Below are 20,579 nucleotides of genomic sequence, written 5' to 3' on the forward strand. Positions count from 1 at the left end.
TGATGAGCTAAATCTAGTCAATAAGACACTTTGAGTGTTAGCTGGCTCGCCTCAGCCTGCCTAAGGCCCGCTCCCCATGTACCAACACACATGTGTGCACATATCTGTGCTGTGCACGGGGGCCGGTGCAGAGCCCCTCCTCCAGCCACTTGCACAGGGAGACTCCCCCGGGGCCTTGCTCCTCGGTTATTTCCCCCAGAGGTGAACAAATTCTGCACAGGGGCTGGCAAAGAGCATGGACACAGCTGTGTTTAGCTTTTGATCAGCCAGCAGGGTGGCCTGTCCCAAACCTCAGAGATCCCCTCTCGTATCTCACCCTATGGAGATCATCTTGGGGCCACCACCTGGCTCAGGTCAAAAGCCAGGCGCCAGTTTCTCCCATCCTCTTTCATTTTGGTGGTCTCTGGCTGTGTCAGGGATGTGCCCTAAACCGTTCTCCTCTGATAGCGACTCAGTTTGCTGTGGCCCATAGCAGCATCTCGGTCCAGGTCCTCGTGGACCGTCTAGGGAGAGCCCACTTCCCCGCTTAGTACTCCCAGTCCCTCTGTGCTGCAGCGCTCTGCAGTGAGGCCAAGGCCAAAAGGGGCTATGGCTCTGTTGAAGATACTTTATCCTTGGTTCACCATCCACCAAAATTGGATGAGAGATTGCTAGGGAGAGCCTTGAACGCCAAGGTCCAGCCAGCTGACCATGCACACGCTTCTTGACTTCACATGCTCCTTGTCAGCATTTGGTGTCAAGGGCGGCAAGAGGCACGTGTGATGCCAACTAGACCAGTGCTCAGGATGTTTTTTGAAGGCAGTTGGCCCTGGTAATGGGTCCTTTCAAAGAGCAGGCTGGATACCATTCTCCCATGCAAAGCCGGGCACCAGGGCTGCCCAGGAGAGGGGAAGTCTGTGGATTGAGAAGGGAGCAGGGGATCAAGATGTGACCGGGAAGGCTGCTCCAGTTTTATGCTTCACCTGTGCCACTTTCCCCTACTGGAAGTTTTACAAGGAGCTTTTATAAGCGATCCAAGGAGGTGACTCCTGGTCTTTATGTTGTGGCCAGAGGAGCCAGCTTGGGCTGCTGTGGGAGTACCACATGGGTTTATTGCTTTGTGGTCAGTCTGGTGCTTTCACGTTGCAAGACGGCTATTAATAAGCAGTGTAGCACCCACCTTGGGTCTCTTTCTCCCTCTCTCACTTTTCCAAGCTGACTTAATGAAGCCAAGTTTGCAAATGAAACATAATTTCAAAGACAGGCGTGTTGTCGGAAGGTCTGGGGATGATGTATGCCTGTTCCTGCTCGTTAGCAGCTGTCTCTTTAATTACCGCAGATGCTAACGAGATGCTAACAGCATATGGTGACAGGGAGAGCAGCCGCACTTTGCACCAAAGTACAATTTATTTGTGAGGCGGCTGGGAGGGAGGGGTGAGGTCTGGTGGGGTAAAATCTGTTGGGATTTCTCCCAGTCCTCTCTGCTCCCATTTTATCTTTTTTTCCCCTCAGGACTAACACCTATATCTGGAAGGGCACGCTGGGATGTGACTCAGGGGAGAGGTTTGAACCCTGGGTGATAAAGGGGTATCCCTTGCCAGCCCCCCTGTGTCATTCTCACCCACCCTGCCCATGGTCACAGCCTGGTTGGTATCTCCAACCTTGGCATGTCCGTGGCTGTTCCTGAGATGTTGCAGGTTCAACATTCAGACTTCATTCCTGGGGTAGCACCTGGTCCGGTTTCTCTCTCCTTTATTCCCACCTAGGAGATCGATACTCATGTGGCTTCGGCTGATGGGCTAGAACTGGCTCTGACTGCAAGGGTTTGGCGGTGGGAAACATGTAGGTAGCAAGTGGCTTAACTGCAGGAAAGCTTGTCGCCCAATCTGCTTCATTGTTTGGAAGCTAAGGATAGGGTTGTCACTGAGTTGGTCTCTTGCTTTTCCTTCCCGTTGGATCTGGCTGGCTGTGGCCAGCTGTTGTATGAAGAAATCTCTTTTGACCTTCTGCTCACATATGGCTGGACCCTTGGCAAAAGCCAAAACTGCATCCCTGATTTCTGGGGGAGAGCCTCCAGGCTGTCCTGCTGGAGCATTAATTTTCCAGTCCTCATGTGTTTTTCTTGGCTTTGCCAGGCCCCTAGCTCAGAGAGGATAGTTTGTATCCCATGCACAGAAAGTCCCCAAACCCAATGTGCCTGACACAGCTCTGCAAAGTCATATCTGTCTGCTCTCTGATCTCAGAGCAGCTCTGCTGGTCACTGGCCCTGAGTTTAACCTTTTTGGGTTATTTTTTCTTGTGGAATGAGCAGAATTCATCAGAGAGTGTCTGGAAACTGCTGGGAAACTGGGTCTATGGGTTTATAAGCAAGGGAATAACCTTCACCTGGTTTGGAAGGAGAGGATGATTTGATCCAAGGGAGGAAGTGCGTCTATGTGCCCCCTTCTTCCTTGCAGTCTTGGTCAAGGGTTGGAGATTGTTTATAAAGCCACCTATAGGGCTTGGTCCTGCAGGGACACAGCAGGCTCTTATCACTGTGGTTCTTCTTGAAAGGCAAGGCTGGTGCCCGGTACCTTCTCACCCCTCTCTCTTCCTCCCCTCCATCCCCTGTCCCACAGGAGTGTGCTGGGGAGCCGCTCTTCATGCTGTACTGCGCCATCAAACAGCAGATGGAGAAGGGACCCATCGATGCCATCACAGGAGAGGCTCGCTACTCCCTCAGTGAAGACAAGCTTATCCGGCAGCAGATTGACTACAAAATGCTGGTTAGTGCAAGCGGGAGCCTCACCAGTACTGGTTCTTGCCAAGAGCCCTTGGTTCAGCTATTTAACAAGGTCTTTGAGACACCCAGAATATTTTGCAGAGAGCAGTTTGTCTCATTCCTCTCTCCAGCAGTCCTGGGCTGCCTCTTGCCCTGTCTGTGTGGTGCCTGACTCAGCTGGGGTCAGAAAAGGGGACTGTTGCGTGGCAAGGTTTGCTCTTGCCATGGAGCTGGGAAAGCTGAACACAAACTGTGTTCCCCTCCTCACTTCTCCTGGCAAACCCCGTGGCACTGAGACACATGGGGGCAGAGATGCTGTCGAGTGCAGCCTATGTTTGGAGCAGCCAGCCAGCAGCTCCTGTTGGGTGGGGGTCAAGAGTTAGAGCCTTGAGATTACTGTGGAGGATGAAGGAATACTCCTCCTCCTCTTGTATCAGCTACCTCCTCTGTCCAGCTGCATGTTAAGCCAAGCCCTTTCCCTGGCTAAACATGTAGCTGGTTCTTCTTCCTCCGTCTTCACCTGACTTGAGTTGGGAGCGAGGGTCATACTGTTAGGGAACTTGTTACCAATACCAAGTTTTTCCTGTCCAAAGCTGAGATTATCTGGCAGCCTTCCTGCATTACGTGGTGCTTTGTCCCTTTGAAGGGACAAAAGGGAATCCCTCCCTATGGAGGGATTGAGACTGCTGATTATCTCCACCTCTGCTGTCCAAGAGGTGGAGGCAGGACCTCTTCCCATGGCTCTGTCCCTGCCTCTGCAGGCTAGAGCATCTGTCTGTGCGTGAGCTTTGTTCAGACTAGACAGGTTTTGGTGATTTGGGCATGGTTTGCTGACTCCCCTTGGATGCCTGCATTAGCACCATGCTGCCTTTCTGGGACTGGTTGGAGATTCGGGGATTGAAGGGAGAAAAGGGGGGTGCAGTGGCCTGGGGATGAGAAGACAGGGCCTATAGACAGCTGTCCTTGGATCTGCCTTTGCAGCCAGTGTGTAACCTCTGCTCACACAAGTCTTTCTGCTCCCCTGTGCTGCGCAGACACTGAACTGTGTGAACCCTGAGAATGAAAATGCCCCTGAGATTCCCGTCAAGGTGCTGAACTGTGACACCATCACACAGGTGAAAGAGAAGCTGCTAGATGCTGTGTACAAGGGGGTGCCCTATTCCCAGCGACCTAAAGCCGGAGACATGGACCTGGGTAAGAGAGAGGCAAAGCACTCCCCTATGGGGAGTGCCAAAAAAGCACTCAAGTGCCAAAAAGCATTCAAGGCAAGGCAGGCAAATGTGAGTCTCCTACAGGACACTCCTGGTGGGACCATTGCATTTATGCTTGTCCAGTCCGCTTTGGCTAGGATTGCAGTGCTGGTGGCATTGATTGCGCATGGGGAAATCTCCAGTGTGAGGACCTCTGGGATGAGAATATGAGTCCTGCAAGTAAAGAGGATGGGGAGAAGAGCCACCTCAGCTCTGGCTGTGGTCTGGGATGCAGGTGTGAGCTGGCTGAGGGCCAAGGAGGCCAGAAGTACTTGAGAGCAGTGTTAATAGTCCCATTCCTGAAGGATGGGGAAGAGGGGAGGAAAGAAAACTCAGTTGCCAGGCTCAAATTGATGCCATCTTCTCTTGGGTACCTAGAGATGGCTTTTGCCCAACACCGTGCTGATAGTCAGCAGTGCTGGGGTGCAAAAGGTTACAGCTGGGCTCTTCTGTTTATGGTGAGGCCTTGCTCCTCCCCTCGCCTTAGCTTTGTGCTCCAAGCCCTTTGCTAACCATGAGCTTCTCCCTCATGGGGACAGAGTGGCGGCAGGGCAGGATGGCCCGGATCATACTGCAGGACGAAGATGTCACCACAAAGATTGACAATGACTGGAAGAGGCTAAACACCCTAGCGCACTACCAGGTAAGGCTGTCCATGGCACAGAGCAGCGAGCAGTCACCTGCTCACTGAAAGCTTGAGCCTCTCCTCTCCCTCCTCAGCTTGGTCAGAGCTTGGACCTGGCTTTCCTGACCATGCTGCTTGTGCAGGGATGTGGTCAGAAGGTCTGCAGTCACTTTTCCTGCATGGTCCCCATGTTTATGGTCCTTCTGTTCAAGGGGGCACTAGATGGGGCATCTTCAGGACTCATTGAAGCTGTGTCTTGCTCTGCCATTTTCATGTCAAGTTTTCTGGTGGGTTCCTGTTTTGACCCCTATCCCTGAGCTGTTGCAGAGATAGATACACAGGTCATCTTTGATGGAGGTAAAAGTCCCTGGGATGGAGTGCAGTGTTGCTGCAGCCCTTCTGGGCCCCAAAAGCTGCTGGTTTCTCCCTGCTGCGGGACTAGTCCTCTCCCAGCTGTGTGCATCTCCTGGGATCACAGTCTGCTTATGCCATCTCTGCCTCCAGGTGACGGATGGCTCCTCAGTAGCCCTGGTGCCCAAGCAGAACTCGGCGTACAACATCTCCAACTCCTCCACCTTCACCAAGTCCCTCAGCAGATATGGTGAGTGTGCAGGGGGATCTAGACCATGGTCTCTGGTGTGCTGGCAGGGAAGGCAGCATCAGGCTGGGTTTGCGGGTCAAAGGCACAGGGGAGATGACCGTAATTGTAGCTCACTGGAACAAGCTCCTCCAAACCCCTAAACTCTCCTGCATCATGCTTTTTTTTCTGGCATCTCAGAGGGAGCAGATACCCTGGGAACCATCTCTCTTTGCAAGGTGTTGGACCTGGGGGAGACAGTCATGTGTCAGATGGCTGCTACTAAAGGGGTCCCCTCTCTTATTCACCTGAAATCTAATTAAAATAGGCATAGAAGTGCTTTGCACTTAAATGAGCACAGCTGAGGGCTCCAGAGAGCATGCTGCCCATATGCGTCAGTCCTGGTCTGGAAGGGAATATTGTGGTCAGTGTAGGCTATCGCAGGAGGCCAGTCTGTGATCCTGACATCTCTGTGCTGGGAACAGAGCAGACCTCTGCGGAATCCCTTTCACACAGTATCAGATGGTCCTGGCATCTGTACATCAGCCAGGATTGAATTTAGCCTGGCAGGCTGTGAGGACAGTCCCCAGCAGAGCTCCCAATCCATGGTGATGCCCAGCACAGCTGAGTTTGGAGGCCAAATCCCATGGCTCACGTTTCATGGCGTGACACACACTGAAGTCAGTGGAAGGGAAGGGGAATGGAGAGGCTGGAGGTGAAATGGAGGTCAGTAAGGTAAGAGAGTTTCCTGCTGTGCTTGATGCTTGCAGAGAGCATGCTGCGGACAGCCAGCAGCCCTGACAGCCTGCGCTCACGGACCCCCATGATCACGCCTGATCTGGAGAGCGGCACCAAACTCTGGCACCTGGTGAAAAACCACGACCACATGGACCAGCGGGAGGGTGACCGGGGCAGCAAGATGGTCTCCGAAATCTACCTGACTCGCCTGTTAGCCACCAAGGTATAGCACAGAGACACAGAACTACCTCCTGACTTTTGAAATCTTGGTGGGGAGGGGTAGCAATTCAGGTTGTCCAGGAGTGATAAGCAGTGGTTTTTTTATTAGACTTCTGCTTCAGCACAGAAGGAGCTACTCTTTTGGTTTCAGAGCCTTCCTGAGCTGGAGGAGATGTCTTTATGTATCAAAACCCTCAATGAATATTTCTTGAGTGGATTTTCCTTGGTTTTTTTTTTTTTTACACTCTTTGTCACTTTCACTTTTCTCTATGTTCTTGAGCAGCTGCTGGACTGCAAAGCAGAGCTGCTCAGGGACAGGCACCTTATCCTCTGTGTTTGGGATAAAGCTGCAAAATCAGTGATGTAGGAATGGTGATTACCTAGGGCATTTGGCATCACAGCAGGTTCCACTTCTCTCAGCACAGATAAAATCTTCTTTAATGCAGAGCGGGTGCTATTTGTCTGAGATCACCCTAAAGAGGAGCGGAGGGCTGTGTTGAATTGCAGAGGTTGGTGTCAGTGGGCCCCTCTGTGACCTGGCTCCCTTTCTGATGGGACTTGAGGGTTTGTTCAGTTATGTTTGCGTTCAGGCTTTGGGTACCTTGATGGGACCTGAATAAACACTTTGATGCAATGTGCAACCACTTGCTTTTTGCTCTGTATGGGGTTTTTATTTGTATGCTTTTAAGATGCCAGATCATGCAGTGAAGGAGAAATCTCATCACCAAGGTGTCTATATTCCAGTATAAACACTGAGAACCAGTAAGGTTACACTGGCCATACTGTGCTCCTGTTCAGATGGTGGGAATAGCAGTGAGATTAGTTTAAAGGCCAACCCCAGTACTCATCTCTCTGCTGGTGCTAGGCACTGCTGAGTGGCCCTTCTCTCTCCTCTTCAGGGCACCCTGCAGAAGTTTGTGGATGACCTGTTTGAGACCATCTTCAGCACAGCACACCGTGGGAGCGCACTGCCCCTCGCCATCAAATACATGTTTGACTTCCTGGATGAACAAGCTGATAAGCATCAGATCAATGATTACGATGTCAGGCACACCTGGAAGAGTAACTGGTAATGGAGAGGGGCAGCAGGACGGGTAGCTAAAGATATCCCAGCTAATGATGCTTCCTACCCCGTCCAAGGGAGCATAAATGTGCCTCTGATTGTCCCTGGCAGTGACCTGGGACAAGAGATGCCCATGTCTCTGTATTTCAGGTGCTGGTAAATCCCTTGCATGCCTTCCTGTAGTAGGAAAAATCCTAGGACTGTCATGCTCCCTCAGACGTTACAGCCCACCGTCCAAGGCACACACTCCCCCTTATGGCTGGTGTCTGCTGAAGACTACAGCAGTTCTGTTCCTTCACCTTGAGATAGTGAGGCTGGGCTTCTTGGTCCTTTAGGCTCCTTTAGAGGTGCCAGCCTGTATTCTCATCTTGACTGTCGTACAGGTGTTTGCTGTGATCTCTCCAGTCACTCAGCCAAGCACGCCATAACAAAGTTAGTGCAAAGCCATGTGTGCATCCTCCAAAACCTAGCCAGCAGACCTAACCCATCAGCTCTGCTAATCACTCTCTGAAAAGTGGGGAGGAGCTGTTTATGAGACCTCAATAAATACTGTGATGGGGCCAGGGCTCGAGTACATGTTGGCTCCTCCTGCACCACCCGCCCTCTGCGTTTTTCTTTGCTGCTGCCTCACTGATTTCATCTCTCTGATCTTGCCGTTACTGGAGACGGGTATGTACATTCCCGTGTCTGGCATTTGTTAAATGGCAGCCAAATTGCTTTTGTATAGTTCAGTAACTGTTGGCAATTAGCAGGGCAGGAAAAGAAACATTTTTAAATGGAGATGTGAGAGTGCGGAAGTGCTTGGAACTGATTTATAACTCTGCTTTCTATATTAAAAGAAGGAGCGAAAGACAAGGGAGGAAAAAAAGCCCCATTCCGCAGGGGCTGGGCATGCAGGCTCCTGCATACTAATGCCTGTGCTTATCTCTGGGCGCTAATTCGATGTGTGGAGCTAATTTCTTGAGGCCATTCCCTTCACAAATGAAATATGTACATGCACCCAGTACCCTCATTAGGAAAGTCCTGGGGAACGAAGTGTGTTTTGTCTAAGATAAAAGCATACACTGGGTGTTGCTGCTGAGGGATGACAGATCTGAGAGCACTTTAATGGGAGGAGACCCAGAAACTCTCCTGGGAGAAGAGACGGGCCTGAGAACGGGGCATGGAGCAATGAAGAGTAGCATGCGTAGAAGTAAGGTGCAAACATCCAGTGTGTGGCTGGCCAGGAGACCCAGTGCCTCTACAACTGTGAGATTCATTGTCCAATATCTGACACTGCCTAAATTCTCCTTCTCTAGTAAATGTGCTAATGAATCCCTTGAGGAGCCCAGTTAATTCCCTCCTCCAGCATGGGAGATATGTGAAATGCCACAAGGCGTTTTAGACAGGATTACTGATGTGAGAAAAGGAGGCCATGCCAGGTTTGACTGAGGGGCTCAGCAAAGGTTATTTAATACGAGTGGATCCTTGGAGAAGCCACAGGTCTTCACTGCCCTCGTTGGTCTTTGAAAGCATTGACGGTACTGAGGAATTTCTCCCTGCTGCCTGTTGAGTGCTGCTCTCCACGGGTAGCGGTGGCCATGTCAGGATGGGCAGAGGATGTGGTATCACAATGGGGCACAGGCGAACCTGGGTTGTTTGCATCCCTGGGGAGCTGGGAAAAGGAACCTGCCAAATTCTGAGTCCTCAGGAGCTCCTTTTCTGCAATTTGAGGTCTGTATGTGCCAGCTGTAGCACTTGGTTCAGGTACTGACACCTGTTTCTTTCTTCCCTCAGTCTACCTCTACGTTTTTGGGTGAATGTGATTAAGAATCCCCAGTTTGTGTTCGACATTCACAAGAACAGTATTACTGATGCCTGCCTATCCGTGGTGGCTCAGACATTCATGGACTCCTGCTCAACTTCTGAGCACAAGCTAGGAAAAGACTCTCCCTCCAACAAACTACTGTATGCCAAGGACATCCCCAACTACAAGAGCTGGGTAGAAAGGTGAGTAGACTTGACAGTAGCTCCTTGCTTTACCCACAGGAATTGCTGTGTACATACCTGGTCCTCTGAGGACTCGGTCATTGGAAAGACTTTCAGCAGCTATCTGACGAGGGACCTTACTAACTCTGGTGGAAGGTGATCCTCTTGTTTGGGAGGTGATGCCTTCTTTTAATTGACTTCTGGAAGGAGTTTGCAATGACTGTTTGACAGAGCCATTTATGACTTGCTTAAGGGGTACTAAAAGCAACTTCCATCCTTAGGTTGTCTTATGTTTTCTGTTGTAAAAACGTATCATGGTCTGTGCTAGGCAATTGCTAACGCCTTCCTTGATTGCTTTTGAAGAGCAGTAAGAAGTAAGCCTTGGACTAGAGAAATGCCTTTTTTATACTATGACAATACTTGCAGGTTTTGCTGAAATGATTGAAATTACCATTTCCAATCTCTCATCCATCTGTACATCTCGCCTGGGATCCTGATGAGAGCACACGTTCTGAGACAGTGCCTGGGCTGCTGTCACTGTGCAGGGGAGAAAAGAAAGAAGCAGGTCCCCCAACTCCTTCCAACACCCTTCATTCACTATTAGCTGATGAGACACATCCTTTTGTCCCCCTGAATTAATGCAGAGCTAAAGGTTCAGGATTTGAATGCTACTGATTGCAAATTGATACTCTCAGGCATAATGCTGTGTTTAGCTTTATCCTTTTGGGAAAGAAACCTAGGAAATGTCCTACAAAGCCCTCCAAACAGACCTACTGTTAAAATGTTACTGAGTTGCAAAGTGAGACTCTATGAAGCTTAAGAAATGTTATATTTGAGGTTGCTGATACAACTTTCCCTTGTGCTGATGAGTTATGCTCTAGGTCACACACACTATTTTACTAAGGATCCTTCCTTCTTTCAGTGCCTAGACTGAATGTGCATTGGACCAAATTAAAGATGCCCAAGCAATAATAAGCCTCATATTCTCTGGTTTGCAAGCATGAGGACTTTGTAGCCTAAATCATGTTCTTTGGATGTTTGCTTATACACAGTTATTTTTATCGCACCATTGGCATCCCTGGTGCTTTGCAGGCAGGTACAAAGACAAGATTTGTCCCTAGAGGATGATATGACTTGGATCAGAAGAAAAATGTCCCTGAAATATGATGGGTAAGATGAGAGATGAGCTGCATTGTAATGTGAGAAAGTTCTTCGCAGGGGTCTAGGGGGGAGCTTTGGATTGGGGTCCCTTAGGAGTATCACAGACTTCACTGCCTTTAAGCGTAAGGTGTATTTCTCTGACCTTGCCATCTCTATGACAAAATACTCAGCTCTGTGTGTGCCCAGAGAGAAAAGTATAAAACTGTTCCAGAGCGATGCATTGGTCTAGACATGCTATATCCCTGGGGAGAAGATGGGAGATCTAACTGGTGACAGATGTTACTGCCATTGCTTACCACAGAGCGAGAAGGTGCTCGGATATGCTGCTGCCGAGTGTGGAGTAAGATCCCAGAGGTAGCAGAGCAGGAGGGTAGAGCTTTGTTGGGCAGGGTGTGACTTCCCATTCTGGCTAAGTGACTGCATTTCCCACTTCTCATCTGCTCTGGGGTTTTACTGAGTAATTGGTGTTTCTGTCTTTGGCATGTTTATCATTGCAAAGCTTTGCAGAGGCAGGATCGGAGTGATGCGAGGGTGGCTGAGTGGGACTGATAGTTGCAATAAAAGGTCTGTCTGCCGCCTTGGATCAGGCACCAGCTGAAGAAAGGGCATCCTGCCAGTCAGTCTGAGGCATAAATAACATGTTAAAGGGCTTAGAAGGTGGGAGTACCTGGGGAAACCCAAGGGGACTGCTGCCAGGGTCACTGCTATGTATGGGCTGGTAGGTGTCTACTGGAACAGTTAGTCCTGACTGTCATCTTTGTTCATGCAAGCCATGCATATATCTATTGAAAAATGATTGTTTCCTGTCATCCTTTGTGTCGTGATAAAACCTGGAACATACAAATGCTTCATTTTACCTGGACATCTTGTTACAGCAGCCAAGAAAGCTCTCTTCCTCAGCAGGAATATATCATCATCGTATGATGAGTCCATGTCTACCATAAGTCCATCCCCTCAGAAGCCTTCACCTTCAGAGTGACCTGTGTAAAAGTTAAAGGGTGGCCAGGAGGATCTTTGAGATTTCTTTGCTAAACAAAGCTGACTGGAACTAAGAAGTTTGGGGCTTTTTGTCCCTAATATTCCTCTGGATAGATGTAAATAGTGCCAACTTTATGAGAAATCTCCATGTGTAATATCTTGAGCATCTAGTGGATTGCTTGATGCCTGGTTTAGTTAGAGATCCTCAGCTTGGACCATGGCTCTTCTTTTTTCTGAAACCCTCTGTCATCATCCAGGATATTTTTCTCATCATCTTCTCGGTATGGCTGAGCTTCCGTGTAAAAAAACTGCCTGAGTATTTTATCACTAGTTGAATTCAGCACCATGGGATGGAGTGGATCTCATATTCATCTCCTCAAGTGGTCTTGCTGCCACCTGCTCTTATTCAAGTGCTTCAGCCATGTTCCACCTCGCCGTTCAGCTGATGATGCTAATGATGCTAATTGCTGTACCAGAAAGTTTACCAAGTTGTCTGAGGAGTCATGAGAAGTAAAGTAAACCTGGGAGAGACTTGCACACTGTGTTTCCAGCTGATGGGAGTGGGGAAGGCTGGTTTGCTGTGTATAGGGTTTCTTTTTCAGTAGAGGCTTGTGGACCCAAGCCTGGTTCCTAAAGGACCTCAGTCTGTCCCCTGAGTTTGCAGATGTGAACACTGAGATCTCAGTCATAAAATGTCTCGTGTCTTTGAGAAACAACTCTGTCATGTCCTAATGAAAAAATATTTAAAGCAAATACTATAGGCACAGTCTTCATGGGTTTCTGTGCAGAGAACAGCTAAGTAGTCCCCAGAAAAACTCAGCTTAATCTGGAGATATCCTGCTTTTCCTTTGGAGAGAGAGGTGCCTTGGGGCTCCAGAAGCATACAGCCACAGCAGAGGTATTTGTGTGGCTTGCACATGAGTGTGTGTTTGTCCAGGCCGTGGCGATGCTTATGCACTGTCTATGTGAAGTGTGTGCTCCCCATGCGGGTGAGAGGGGCTCATCACCACTGTGCTGGTGCATCTGCTTAGTGCATTCCTCCTGCTGCAATGGGTTGCTGAGGCTTTGATCCCCCCAGATTTTGATTAAGCAGTATATTCTGTTTTTCCACTATGATTCTGGATCCAATATAAGCTGTGTTTGGATTTCCCTGTATTTGCTGAGCATATGAGTGAAGCGGCTAAGGGATGGGAACACTAATCTTAAGGTGTCCTAGGAAATTTAAACTAGTATCTTGCTTGTAGCAACCATCAGAGAAGCATAAGGAAAGGAAGAGAGCACCTGGCCAAAGTAATTTGACCCAGGCATGCCCTAAGACATCAGAGCTGATGGAGTCAAATCCTGTTGCCCAGGATTTTTTGATGTCACAGAAGTTTCTGCAAAATCTTGGTTTTCGCTAAAAACTAAAGCTATTAGTAGCTTTTTGGTGTGTTGTGTTAACTCTTCTGAGTCCAGCAGGCTCCAGTAATAGGCTCTGTTGAATGCCTGTTACTGAGGAAGATGTAACTATACAGAGCTCAGAAGGCATGTATAAATGCAAGGGTTTGATGTGAAGTTGTCTTGTGTTCATGCACTGAATATTTCATTGAATAGGAAATGTCATCACTGGCTTTAGTGACATACTAAACTCAGGAGAACAATAACAAATCCTTATGTATTTCTGCAGGCATGAAGGATTCTGGGGGATGGGGATTGGTGGCAAAATACAGGAGCAATGGAACACGAAGGAGGAAAACATGTTGTTTGGAAGAGGGTGGGAAATCCTTTGGAGCAGCTGCAGCTGGCCCTGCGGTGTGGTCAGCTGGCCGCACTCGGGGCTGGGGCTCAGCGGCTGGTCTTGGCCATGGCTCTGCTGCTTGATGCTCTGTCTGCAGCGTGTTGCTAATGATACTGACCCTTCCACGAAGTGCTCGGAGACCTATCGATGAACGGCAGCATTATAATGAGCGATCGCTGTACGTGACTGCTCTGAGGCAAGATGCTCCTCGCGTTGTGTCTCCGGAGGGCGTTCTCAGCGAGCGTCACAGCGCGGCTCGTCCCCCTCTGCCTCTCTCTCTTTCAGACACGCTGTTCTGTTTCTCCCACCTCTCCCTTGTAGATATTATGCAGATATTGCTAAAATGCCAGCAATCAGTGACCAGGACATGAGCGCGTACCTGGCAGAGCAGTCGCGGTTACACCTCAGCCAATTCAACAGTATGAGCGCACTGCACGAGATCTACTCCTACATCACCAAGTACAAGGATGAGGTAAGCTATAGGGATGGGGGGTGTCAAACCTGGTCTGCAAGCCCCATCCATTTTCCTTCGTTTCCACATTACTCATCTTTTTCCTACAGAAAAATACCCTGTGAAATATGGGTGGGGAACTTGTTCCGTGTCTGTGTTTGGACAGCCATGCCTGGCGTGGGAAGAGGGCCTGTGCTGAAGGTTTAGTGCCCCTTGTATGTGTTGCCTTTGTGTGGGGGGATGGAGGAACAGGCTCGAATCGTGCTGTCGTACCCATCTTAACCTATCGGTACGTGGTTTCACGCCTGACTCGGAGCGGTCTCTGGAGAGGGGTGGAGATGGTGCACAGGAGGATGAAGTCAGTGGGAGCGGAGACTGGGGCTGTGTGAGGGAGGATCTGGTCGACAGCTCTGACCCTGCCGTTGCCGTCTCCTGACCCTCAGCTCTCCGTCCTCCTGCTAGCGTGGGCTGCCTGGCCGGCTCCTCTGCTAGCTCTGCTGCCTGACGTGCAGCTCCCCCTGCCCGGGCCCTTCCTGAGCGCGTGTGGTCAGAGAGGTAGTGGTTTGTTCCCATATTTTCTGCAGTAAGTAATGTGGGAAACACCTATTCTTCTTTTCCTGTCTAAGCAGTTGGCCTGTGAGCTCTGCGGGGCTCCCAAGTTAGCAGTATTAGCTCAGCGTGCCTCCCCTCCCTGCCTTTCCTCTCTGCTGTGAATGACCTCGTGCCGTGGGGGCGCCGGCAGCACGGTGATACAGGCGTCATCCGGCTCTGCTTCCTGGGGATGCTAGCGGATGTAGTGGCCACTTCTGTGCTTTCTTTGCAAACATTATTAGGAATAGTTAAAAACCCCTCTGTTGTGATTTATACAAATTAACTTCATAAAGCACCACTCCAGTCTGCACCCTGCATCTTTTTATTAAAGCAATAAAATCTATAACTACACTAAAATACGGGTCTATACATATAACATGATAATATAGATTTTATTTCCCCAATAAAGCTGACTGACGGCTGTGTTCGAACAGTGGCTTATTTGGATGACAGTGCCAGAGCATCTCCTCCTCTCTTGGAGAGAGAGGGCCTCGTCTCTGCCGCAGGAGAGCTGGGCCTGAAGGAGTGAGCAAGGGCTGTGGCTGCACAGGGGGAGGCAGATGGTGTGCTGGGTCCACCTTGGACCCTGCAGCAATCCCACGAGGTGTCCCAGAGGTCCTCTTTGAGGTTGGAATTTAGGAAGTCAATTGGCAGGTGATAGCAGAAAAGCGCCTGCCGTCTAAGGACGGAGGCTGGAGTGTGGCTGCCGAAATCCCCACAGAGCTGGTTGCTTTGCAGGTATGAAGTGCAGGGCCTCAGTGCCGCTTGATCCCCCTGCCTCACCAGTGGGAATGGGGAACATCCCGGTGCTCAGGAAAGGGGGCTGTGTGGCTGGCTGATGACCGTGCTGGTGGGATCTGCAGGCCGTTCCCCAAGCACCACGGGATAGCGTGTCTGGAAAACTTCATCGGCTCTGCGTGGTGGGTTGGTCATGAAGGCTTTTGAGGGGGGGGTTGGAATTTGTACGACAGCTCTGTGGCTGCCATGAGGGTGGAAGAGGAGAGGTTTGGAGGATCTGGCCAAACACCTACCGACCTGGCCCTTGGCATTAGGCAGCCTTGGCCAGGAGAGGGGTTGCTTGGGCAGCTGGACAGTGTTGCTCCTTGGTGGCAGAGCTGACCACCCCAGTGACGGTGGTTAGGGTAGGGACAAGGACTTGTGATGGGGACGGAGGCACCAGAAGCCAAACAGTAGCTATGTTTGGGCAGAGCAGGGAGCAGATCTGGCTGGGACATGGAGCATTATGGGGCAGGTGGGCAATGAAGAGCCATGGGTGCAAAGGAGCAGTGGTTTGTACCTGCTCTGCTCATCCCTCGGGTCCTTGCTTCCTCCGTGCAGAAAGTCCTCGGGGCCTTAAACAAACCATCGCCCCAGGGCAAGAGCAGGGAGGTGACAGCATGGCACTAACAAGCTGCTCTTCAGGGACGCAGGTCCTATTCTTGCCCGCTCACTGCAGCCTGACATCTGTTGAGTGTCTCACTGTTGCCCGCTCTCAGAGCATCACAAGTGTGTTCACAGCTCTCAGGAACTTCTTTTATTATTTGTAATGGGATTAATAAATCGCAGCTGTTCCCTTTGTTTGTTTTCATTCATTAAGCACAATTATATGCAGCCCAATTGCACCCTCTTTGATGCAAAATGGGAGAGAATAATTTTTCCTGTTGTTCAGTGCAATAATATGCTGTCATTGGCTGTGAATGAAAATCATAATTAATTTTCATTTGAGTATTTGCATCTTGGTAATCAGTGGTCCTGGCTCCTTACAGCAGGTGACAAACCTGGGTCTCTCTTTATATTCGGCACAGATTTCCTTTTACTGTATTGTTTCCGTAAGGACGAGATAAGAGAGGACCAAATAAATGCAAGGGCAGGTTGTGAATCTTTCAGCACCTAAGCTTCCCATAATATGTAGCTGTCTTATCAGGAAAGGCAGAGGAGGTGGACGGTGGGAATAGACTCCTATTCAAGTTCTCAGACCAATCTCATTTGATTCCAGCTCAGCCACCTTTAAGACACGTGGCGTTTTGATTTCTGCTGAGTATTATTATAGTTATTTTATTCTCTGTATACCGTGATGGCAGACACCGGCTACGTAGATTCACGGTCAGGGGAGTGTCTACAAAGGCAGATTATACTGGCAGAGTCTATGAGCTCTTGCAAGTTCAGCTGCAGCCCAGGGTTGTTGCTGCAAAGGGAAGTAAATCAGATGTGCCTGGCTCTCTGGCATGCTGCAGTCGGAGGAGTTTTCGCTGCCGTAGGAGCTGACACCCAGTGCCAAGACGTTTGGCTTCCCCCTTGCTGGAGCAGGGAAGCAAGCATTGCTCTCCATAGCTGTGTATCTGACCAGCCCTTTCCAGGTGTTTCCACTTCCCTGAAGTGTGGGGCAGCTCTTGCTGCCCTGACAGACAGGGAGTAGCGTGGTCCTGTCCTGGAGAGTCACACGGAGAGCTGGAGCCTTTCCATGCCCAGCGGCTGCTGCATCTCCGCGCGGAGGATGCTCCACAGCACGCCCGCGCGCGGCTCTGCAAACCTGCAGGCACTGCAGCAGCTCTTAATCAAAGGGAGCGGATTCCCCATTAAGAAGTTACCTGTAGGGCTCCTGATGGACTTTGCCTGCCTCCCAGTAAGTCTATTAATTATACAACAGTTTGTTTCCAATTATGCAGCCAATGAAATGGTTAATCAAGTCGCCTTTGATGGATGCCTTGATATTTAATTGCAAAAAATTTGCTCTCTCGACTAGCTCACCCGGGGAGATGAGATTTCTGTCAGGTTTGTTTTTTTTTAAATCAGCTTTTCTGCTCTGCTGGCGTGATGTTAGTGAGACAAGACTCCTGACTGCTGGGAGGGCAACTACCCCTTAGTTTTCTGCTTCATTACTCCCTTCTGCCCAGTCTGACTCTTGTCCTCCACTTTCCTGCCTGAAGTCCTTCCCCTGGACCTCTGGGAATGGCAGTGTCAATCCTGGAGCAGAGGGGACTGTCCCTCCCACCCTGCGAGCTGTCACTGCAGCCAGGAGCTCCTTTCGAGAGAGGCGATTTCAGTGGAGGAACATCGTCCTCTGACACTTCTGGTATTGCGAGCGTGCTCCTTGCATAGGACCAGGGTTTTGCTGCTGGCAGCAACTGAAGCCTTGTGGGTCTGTCACATCTTTCCGTGCTCCGGTCCCTCTGCAGAGCAGCCAGGTCCTCTCTGGGACTTTGTAGCTTAGTTTGAAATGTCCCTCTCTAGGGGGGTCATGGATGTGGTGGGAAGGTGTTATATTGTTGTTTGGGGGATTTGCCCCATGCTTTAGCCTAGATGATTGGTTTTTTTAGTTTCCACTCACACGAGCTGGTTTCTCACTGACTGCAACCAGCAGCTCCTTGGCGTTGCTGCAGCCCCTTGGGGATCTCGGGAGGCTCTAGCTATCGAAAAGCAGCGCTCGGGGCAGCGTCCTCTGCCTCGCACGACGTTCACCCTTCTCCTCTTCCCCACCCTTTCACCCGGCCCCGGTAGGAACAGGAACGAACCCAAGCTGCTTCTCATGGGACCCACATCCCAGTGACCCCTTGTGCTGTTCTCAGTGGCCACGTGTAAAAGATGGGGAATTAGGAGCGGTTTGGGGTACAAGAGGTTCTTTCTCATGCTTTCCTTCCCTTCTCTCCCCGCCAGATATTAGCTGCTTTAGAGAAGGACGAGCAGGCCAGGAGGCAGCGGCTGAGGAGTAAGCTGGAGCAGGCGATCGACACAATGGCCTTAAGCAGCTGAAAAGGCCGCGGCAGCCGTGCCAGCTTCCCGAGCAGCGGATAGGCAGGAGAGAGGGCCGGCGAGCGGCAGCAGCAGGATACTTTGGGGCTGGGGCCAGACGGACCCGCAGGAGCCGCCGCGCCGCGACACACTTCCCACAAACGAACAAGGAAACCTCGCGCTTTAGCGGAAAAATCCCGATGACAGCAGCAACGGCAATTAAAAAAAAACACAAATAAACAAACGAACAAAAAAACCCCCCGATCCAACCGGGACGCGCCAGAGACCTTGCAAGGAGGCGATGCAGGGAGGAGGAGATGGGAGCCGCGTGGCGCATGGACCTGCTGGGCACCCCGCGCAGCCTCTCCTCGCCTGGGCAGCGCCCCTGCGCCCGCGAGGCAGGAGGGTTGGGACCGCGGGGCTTTCTAGGACGGCATTTGGATGTTGTTGTTACTTTGGTGGAGGGAGGGTGGGTGGGCTCCTGTTTTTACTGTACTTGACTTTCTCTCCCTTCCTTCCTTCCCCCTGAGCTCTTCCCCGTCTTTTTCCTCCCTGTCTCTCTTTTTCTGTCTTTTCCCCCTTCTCTCTCTCTCTCTCTCTCTCTGGCCTTCTGCCACTAGTGTTAACTGCTATATTTGCACAATTTACACAAGACAAACAAAATTTTTAATTTAAAGAGAAAAGAAAAAGCATAACAAAAATGGGAGGGGAAAAAGATTCTAAATTTTGCAACAAACTAATGAAAATGATTTTAAAAAATAAGCTAAAGGACTGATGCTGGGGAGATCTGGGGGTGGGGGCAGTAGGGGTGGGCAGGAAAGGGAGAAATCCCTGAGCTTTGATATTTCTTAAAATATGTCCTGTGCCATGTTTTATTTGAATGTTGTTTAGTGCAAAAAAAAAAAAAAATCCAAAAAAAAAAGAAGCGGGAGTTTCGTTAGCTGAATAGATGCTTTTATTTAAATGCTGCTCGAGAGGTTCTGAAGGTTGTGATCTGGGCTGAGTAAGATCAGAGAGGAAGGAAGGTCCCGAGGTTTTTGTCCCAGGGGATCGCTGAGGGGTGATCAGTGTTTTGTGGAGCTCGTCCTTGTTTTCTCGTTGAAGTTGCTGCGGGATGGTCCGGGCATGGAGCGGCGGCTCAGCCTGGGGCGCTGCTGCCGGCTCCCCTGCCGGGGGCAGAGCCTGAGCGCGTCCCCCGCCAGCTTGGCACTGGGGTATCCTGGGCCTCTGAGGCACCTTTGGGGCTGGAAACGCTCCCGTTTTCCACGCCTCTCCGTGCTTGGAGCCCAGGGCCGGGTGGTCGGCAGTGCCCGTGGTCGAAGGTGGCTGCCGGTGACTTGAGATGGGATGGGACGGCTTGGGGCGTGGAGCCAACCTGGGGAGGGCTCTGACGGAGAGCCAGCCTGGTTTTTCGGTTTTGCCCATCTCCTTCCCTTGGCTCCCGGTGTCCCTGTGAGCTGCCCAAAGCTGGGCACCTCTGCGGGGTTTGCAGATCCCCTTGCCGCTAAAGCAGCCTTAATGAAGCCCCTGCGGGCAACGTGGCCGTGCCAGCAGCTCCGACCGGGACCCAGGGTCCTCGCAGCACCGCCAGGCGGGCTCCGCTGTTCAGAGCCTTGGGAGACGTTAGTCAAATACTGCTTCCTTTAACAAGGAGTAAGATCTGAGGCTCGGGGAGCTGTCAGCCCCGCGCTCTTCCTGTAACTAAGCCTTAACCCGCAGCAGCCTAATAGTCCAATTAGAAGCAGTTTTGACAGGAGCAACATCAACGGATTTGTTTCAGGTTAGGCCAGGCAGATCCCTGGAAGAGGGAAGGGAGGGACTGTGCTGAAATTTTTGACTGCATGGTTAAAAACTTCTCCTTTTTTTTTTTCCTGTCATCTTTTTGTGCTGACATAAGGGGAAGGGACCAGATCCTGGGGGAGATGGGTTAGATCATTACCGTTTCTGCAGCAATCTTTAAGGGATCTGCAGTGCTGTACCTCTTGCCTCTCCAGCCATGGAGGCGCTGGAGTAGCAACCTGGGGGGGGTGGGGGGGGGATGCAACATGGAGCATGGACGGAGGGCTGGAGAAGCAGCCAAAGCTCACATCTGCTCTGTCGGAGGATGAGGAGGCTGCTGCTGAGAGAGGCTGGGGGCTGGGGGCTCGGCTGTGGCTGCGACCGCTGTCCACCCCCGCGGGCATCTTCCCGCGTGCTTGCAGACGCTCGCGGCTGGAGTCGGTTACAGCCCGCCGAGAGACCAAGGTCCCGAGTCGCAGCGCGGGGATGTAGACGGCTCCAGCATCCCCGGGAGCCCAAATTTGTGCAGGACTTTCTGCCCAGGATTTTATCTTTCTCTTCTCTGTCTTTTCATTCTTTCCCCCCCGTGTGTCTCGCTGTCGCCCTGTCCCCCTCCGCCCCTACACCCCTCCGGGGACTGCTGCCTTCTGTCGTTTCACCGGACACCCGGGGACGTCCCTCCCGTGGCCGCCCCCTTGGAAATGGCAGATCCTCATGGCTTTATTCTTCCCAGAAACGAAATGGTGCCGAGCGCTGCCCCAACTCGGAGCAGGTGACCAAAACCTTCCAAAAAACAAGCAAACCATTTCCTTTTCTGTACTGAGAGCTAAAGTTGCTGCCTGGGCCAAGGCAAAGAGGGGGCCAAACTCTGCCAGAAATGGGTGACTGTATCAATCAAATGGAAAGAAGCCCAGCTGATTTCTGTCCGTTCCC

General features: G+C 50.9%; 1 protein-coding gene across 6 annotated transcripts in view; it reads left to right on the forward strand.

Annotated features, from left to right (window-relative positions):
- Positions 1-18,322, forward strand: part of PLXNA1 (plexin A1) — a 165,587-nt gene extending 147,265 nt beyond the window's left edge. For 3 of the 6 annotated variants that reach the window (XM_067303322.1, XM_067303324.1, XM_067303323.1), the window contains 9 exons: positions 2,598-2,744; positions 3,775-3,934; positions 4,530-4,633; positions 5,120-5,216; positions 5,963-6,153; positions 7,049-7,218; positions 8,989-9,201; positions 13,418-13,568; positions 17,793-18,322. In XM_067303322.1, the coding sequence (XP_067159423.1) occupies positions 2,598-2,744; positions 3,775-3,934; positions 4,530-4,633; positions 5,120-5,216; positions 5,963-6,153; positions 7,049-7,218; positions 8,989-9,201; positions 13,418-13,568; positions 17,793-17,888 (1,329 nt within the window). In that variant the 3' untranslated portion in view covers positions 17,889-18,322. Of the gene's footprint in view, positions 1-2,597; positions 2,745-3,774; positions 3,935-4,529; positions 4,634-5,119; positions 5,217-5,962; positions 6,154-7,048; positions 7,219-8,988; positions 9,202-13,417; positions 13,569-17,792 lie in introns of those variants that run through there. The other 3 variants (XM_067303325.1, XM_067303326.1, XM_067303327.1) reach the window with 3 other exon arrangements.
- Positions 18,323-20,579: the final 2,257 nt, after the last annotated feature.

This window comes from Apteryx mantelli, chromosome 12, assembly GCF_036417845.1.
Source record: "Apteryx mantelli isolate bAptMan1 chromosome 12, bAptMan1.hap1, whole genome shotgun sequence".
Taxonomy (NCBI): Eukaryota; Metazoa; Chordata; class Aves; order Apterygiformes; family Apterygidae; genus Apteryx; species Apteryx mantelli.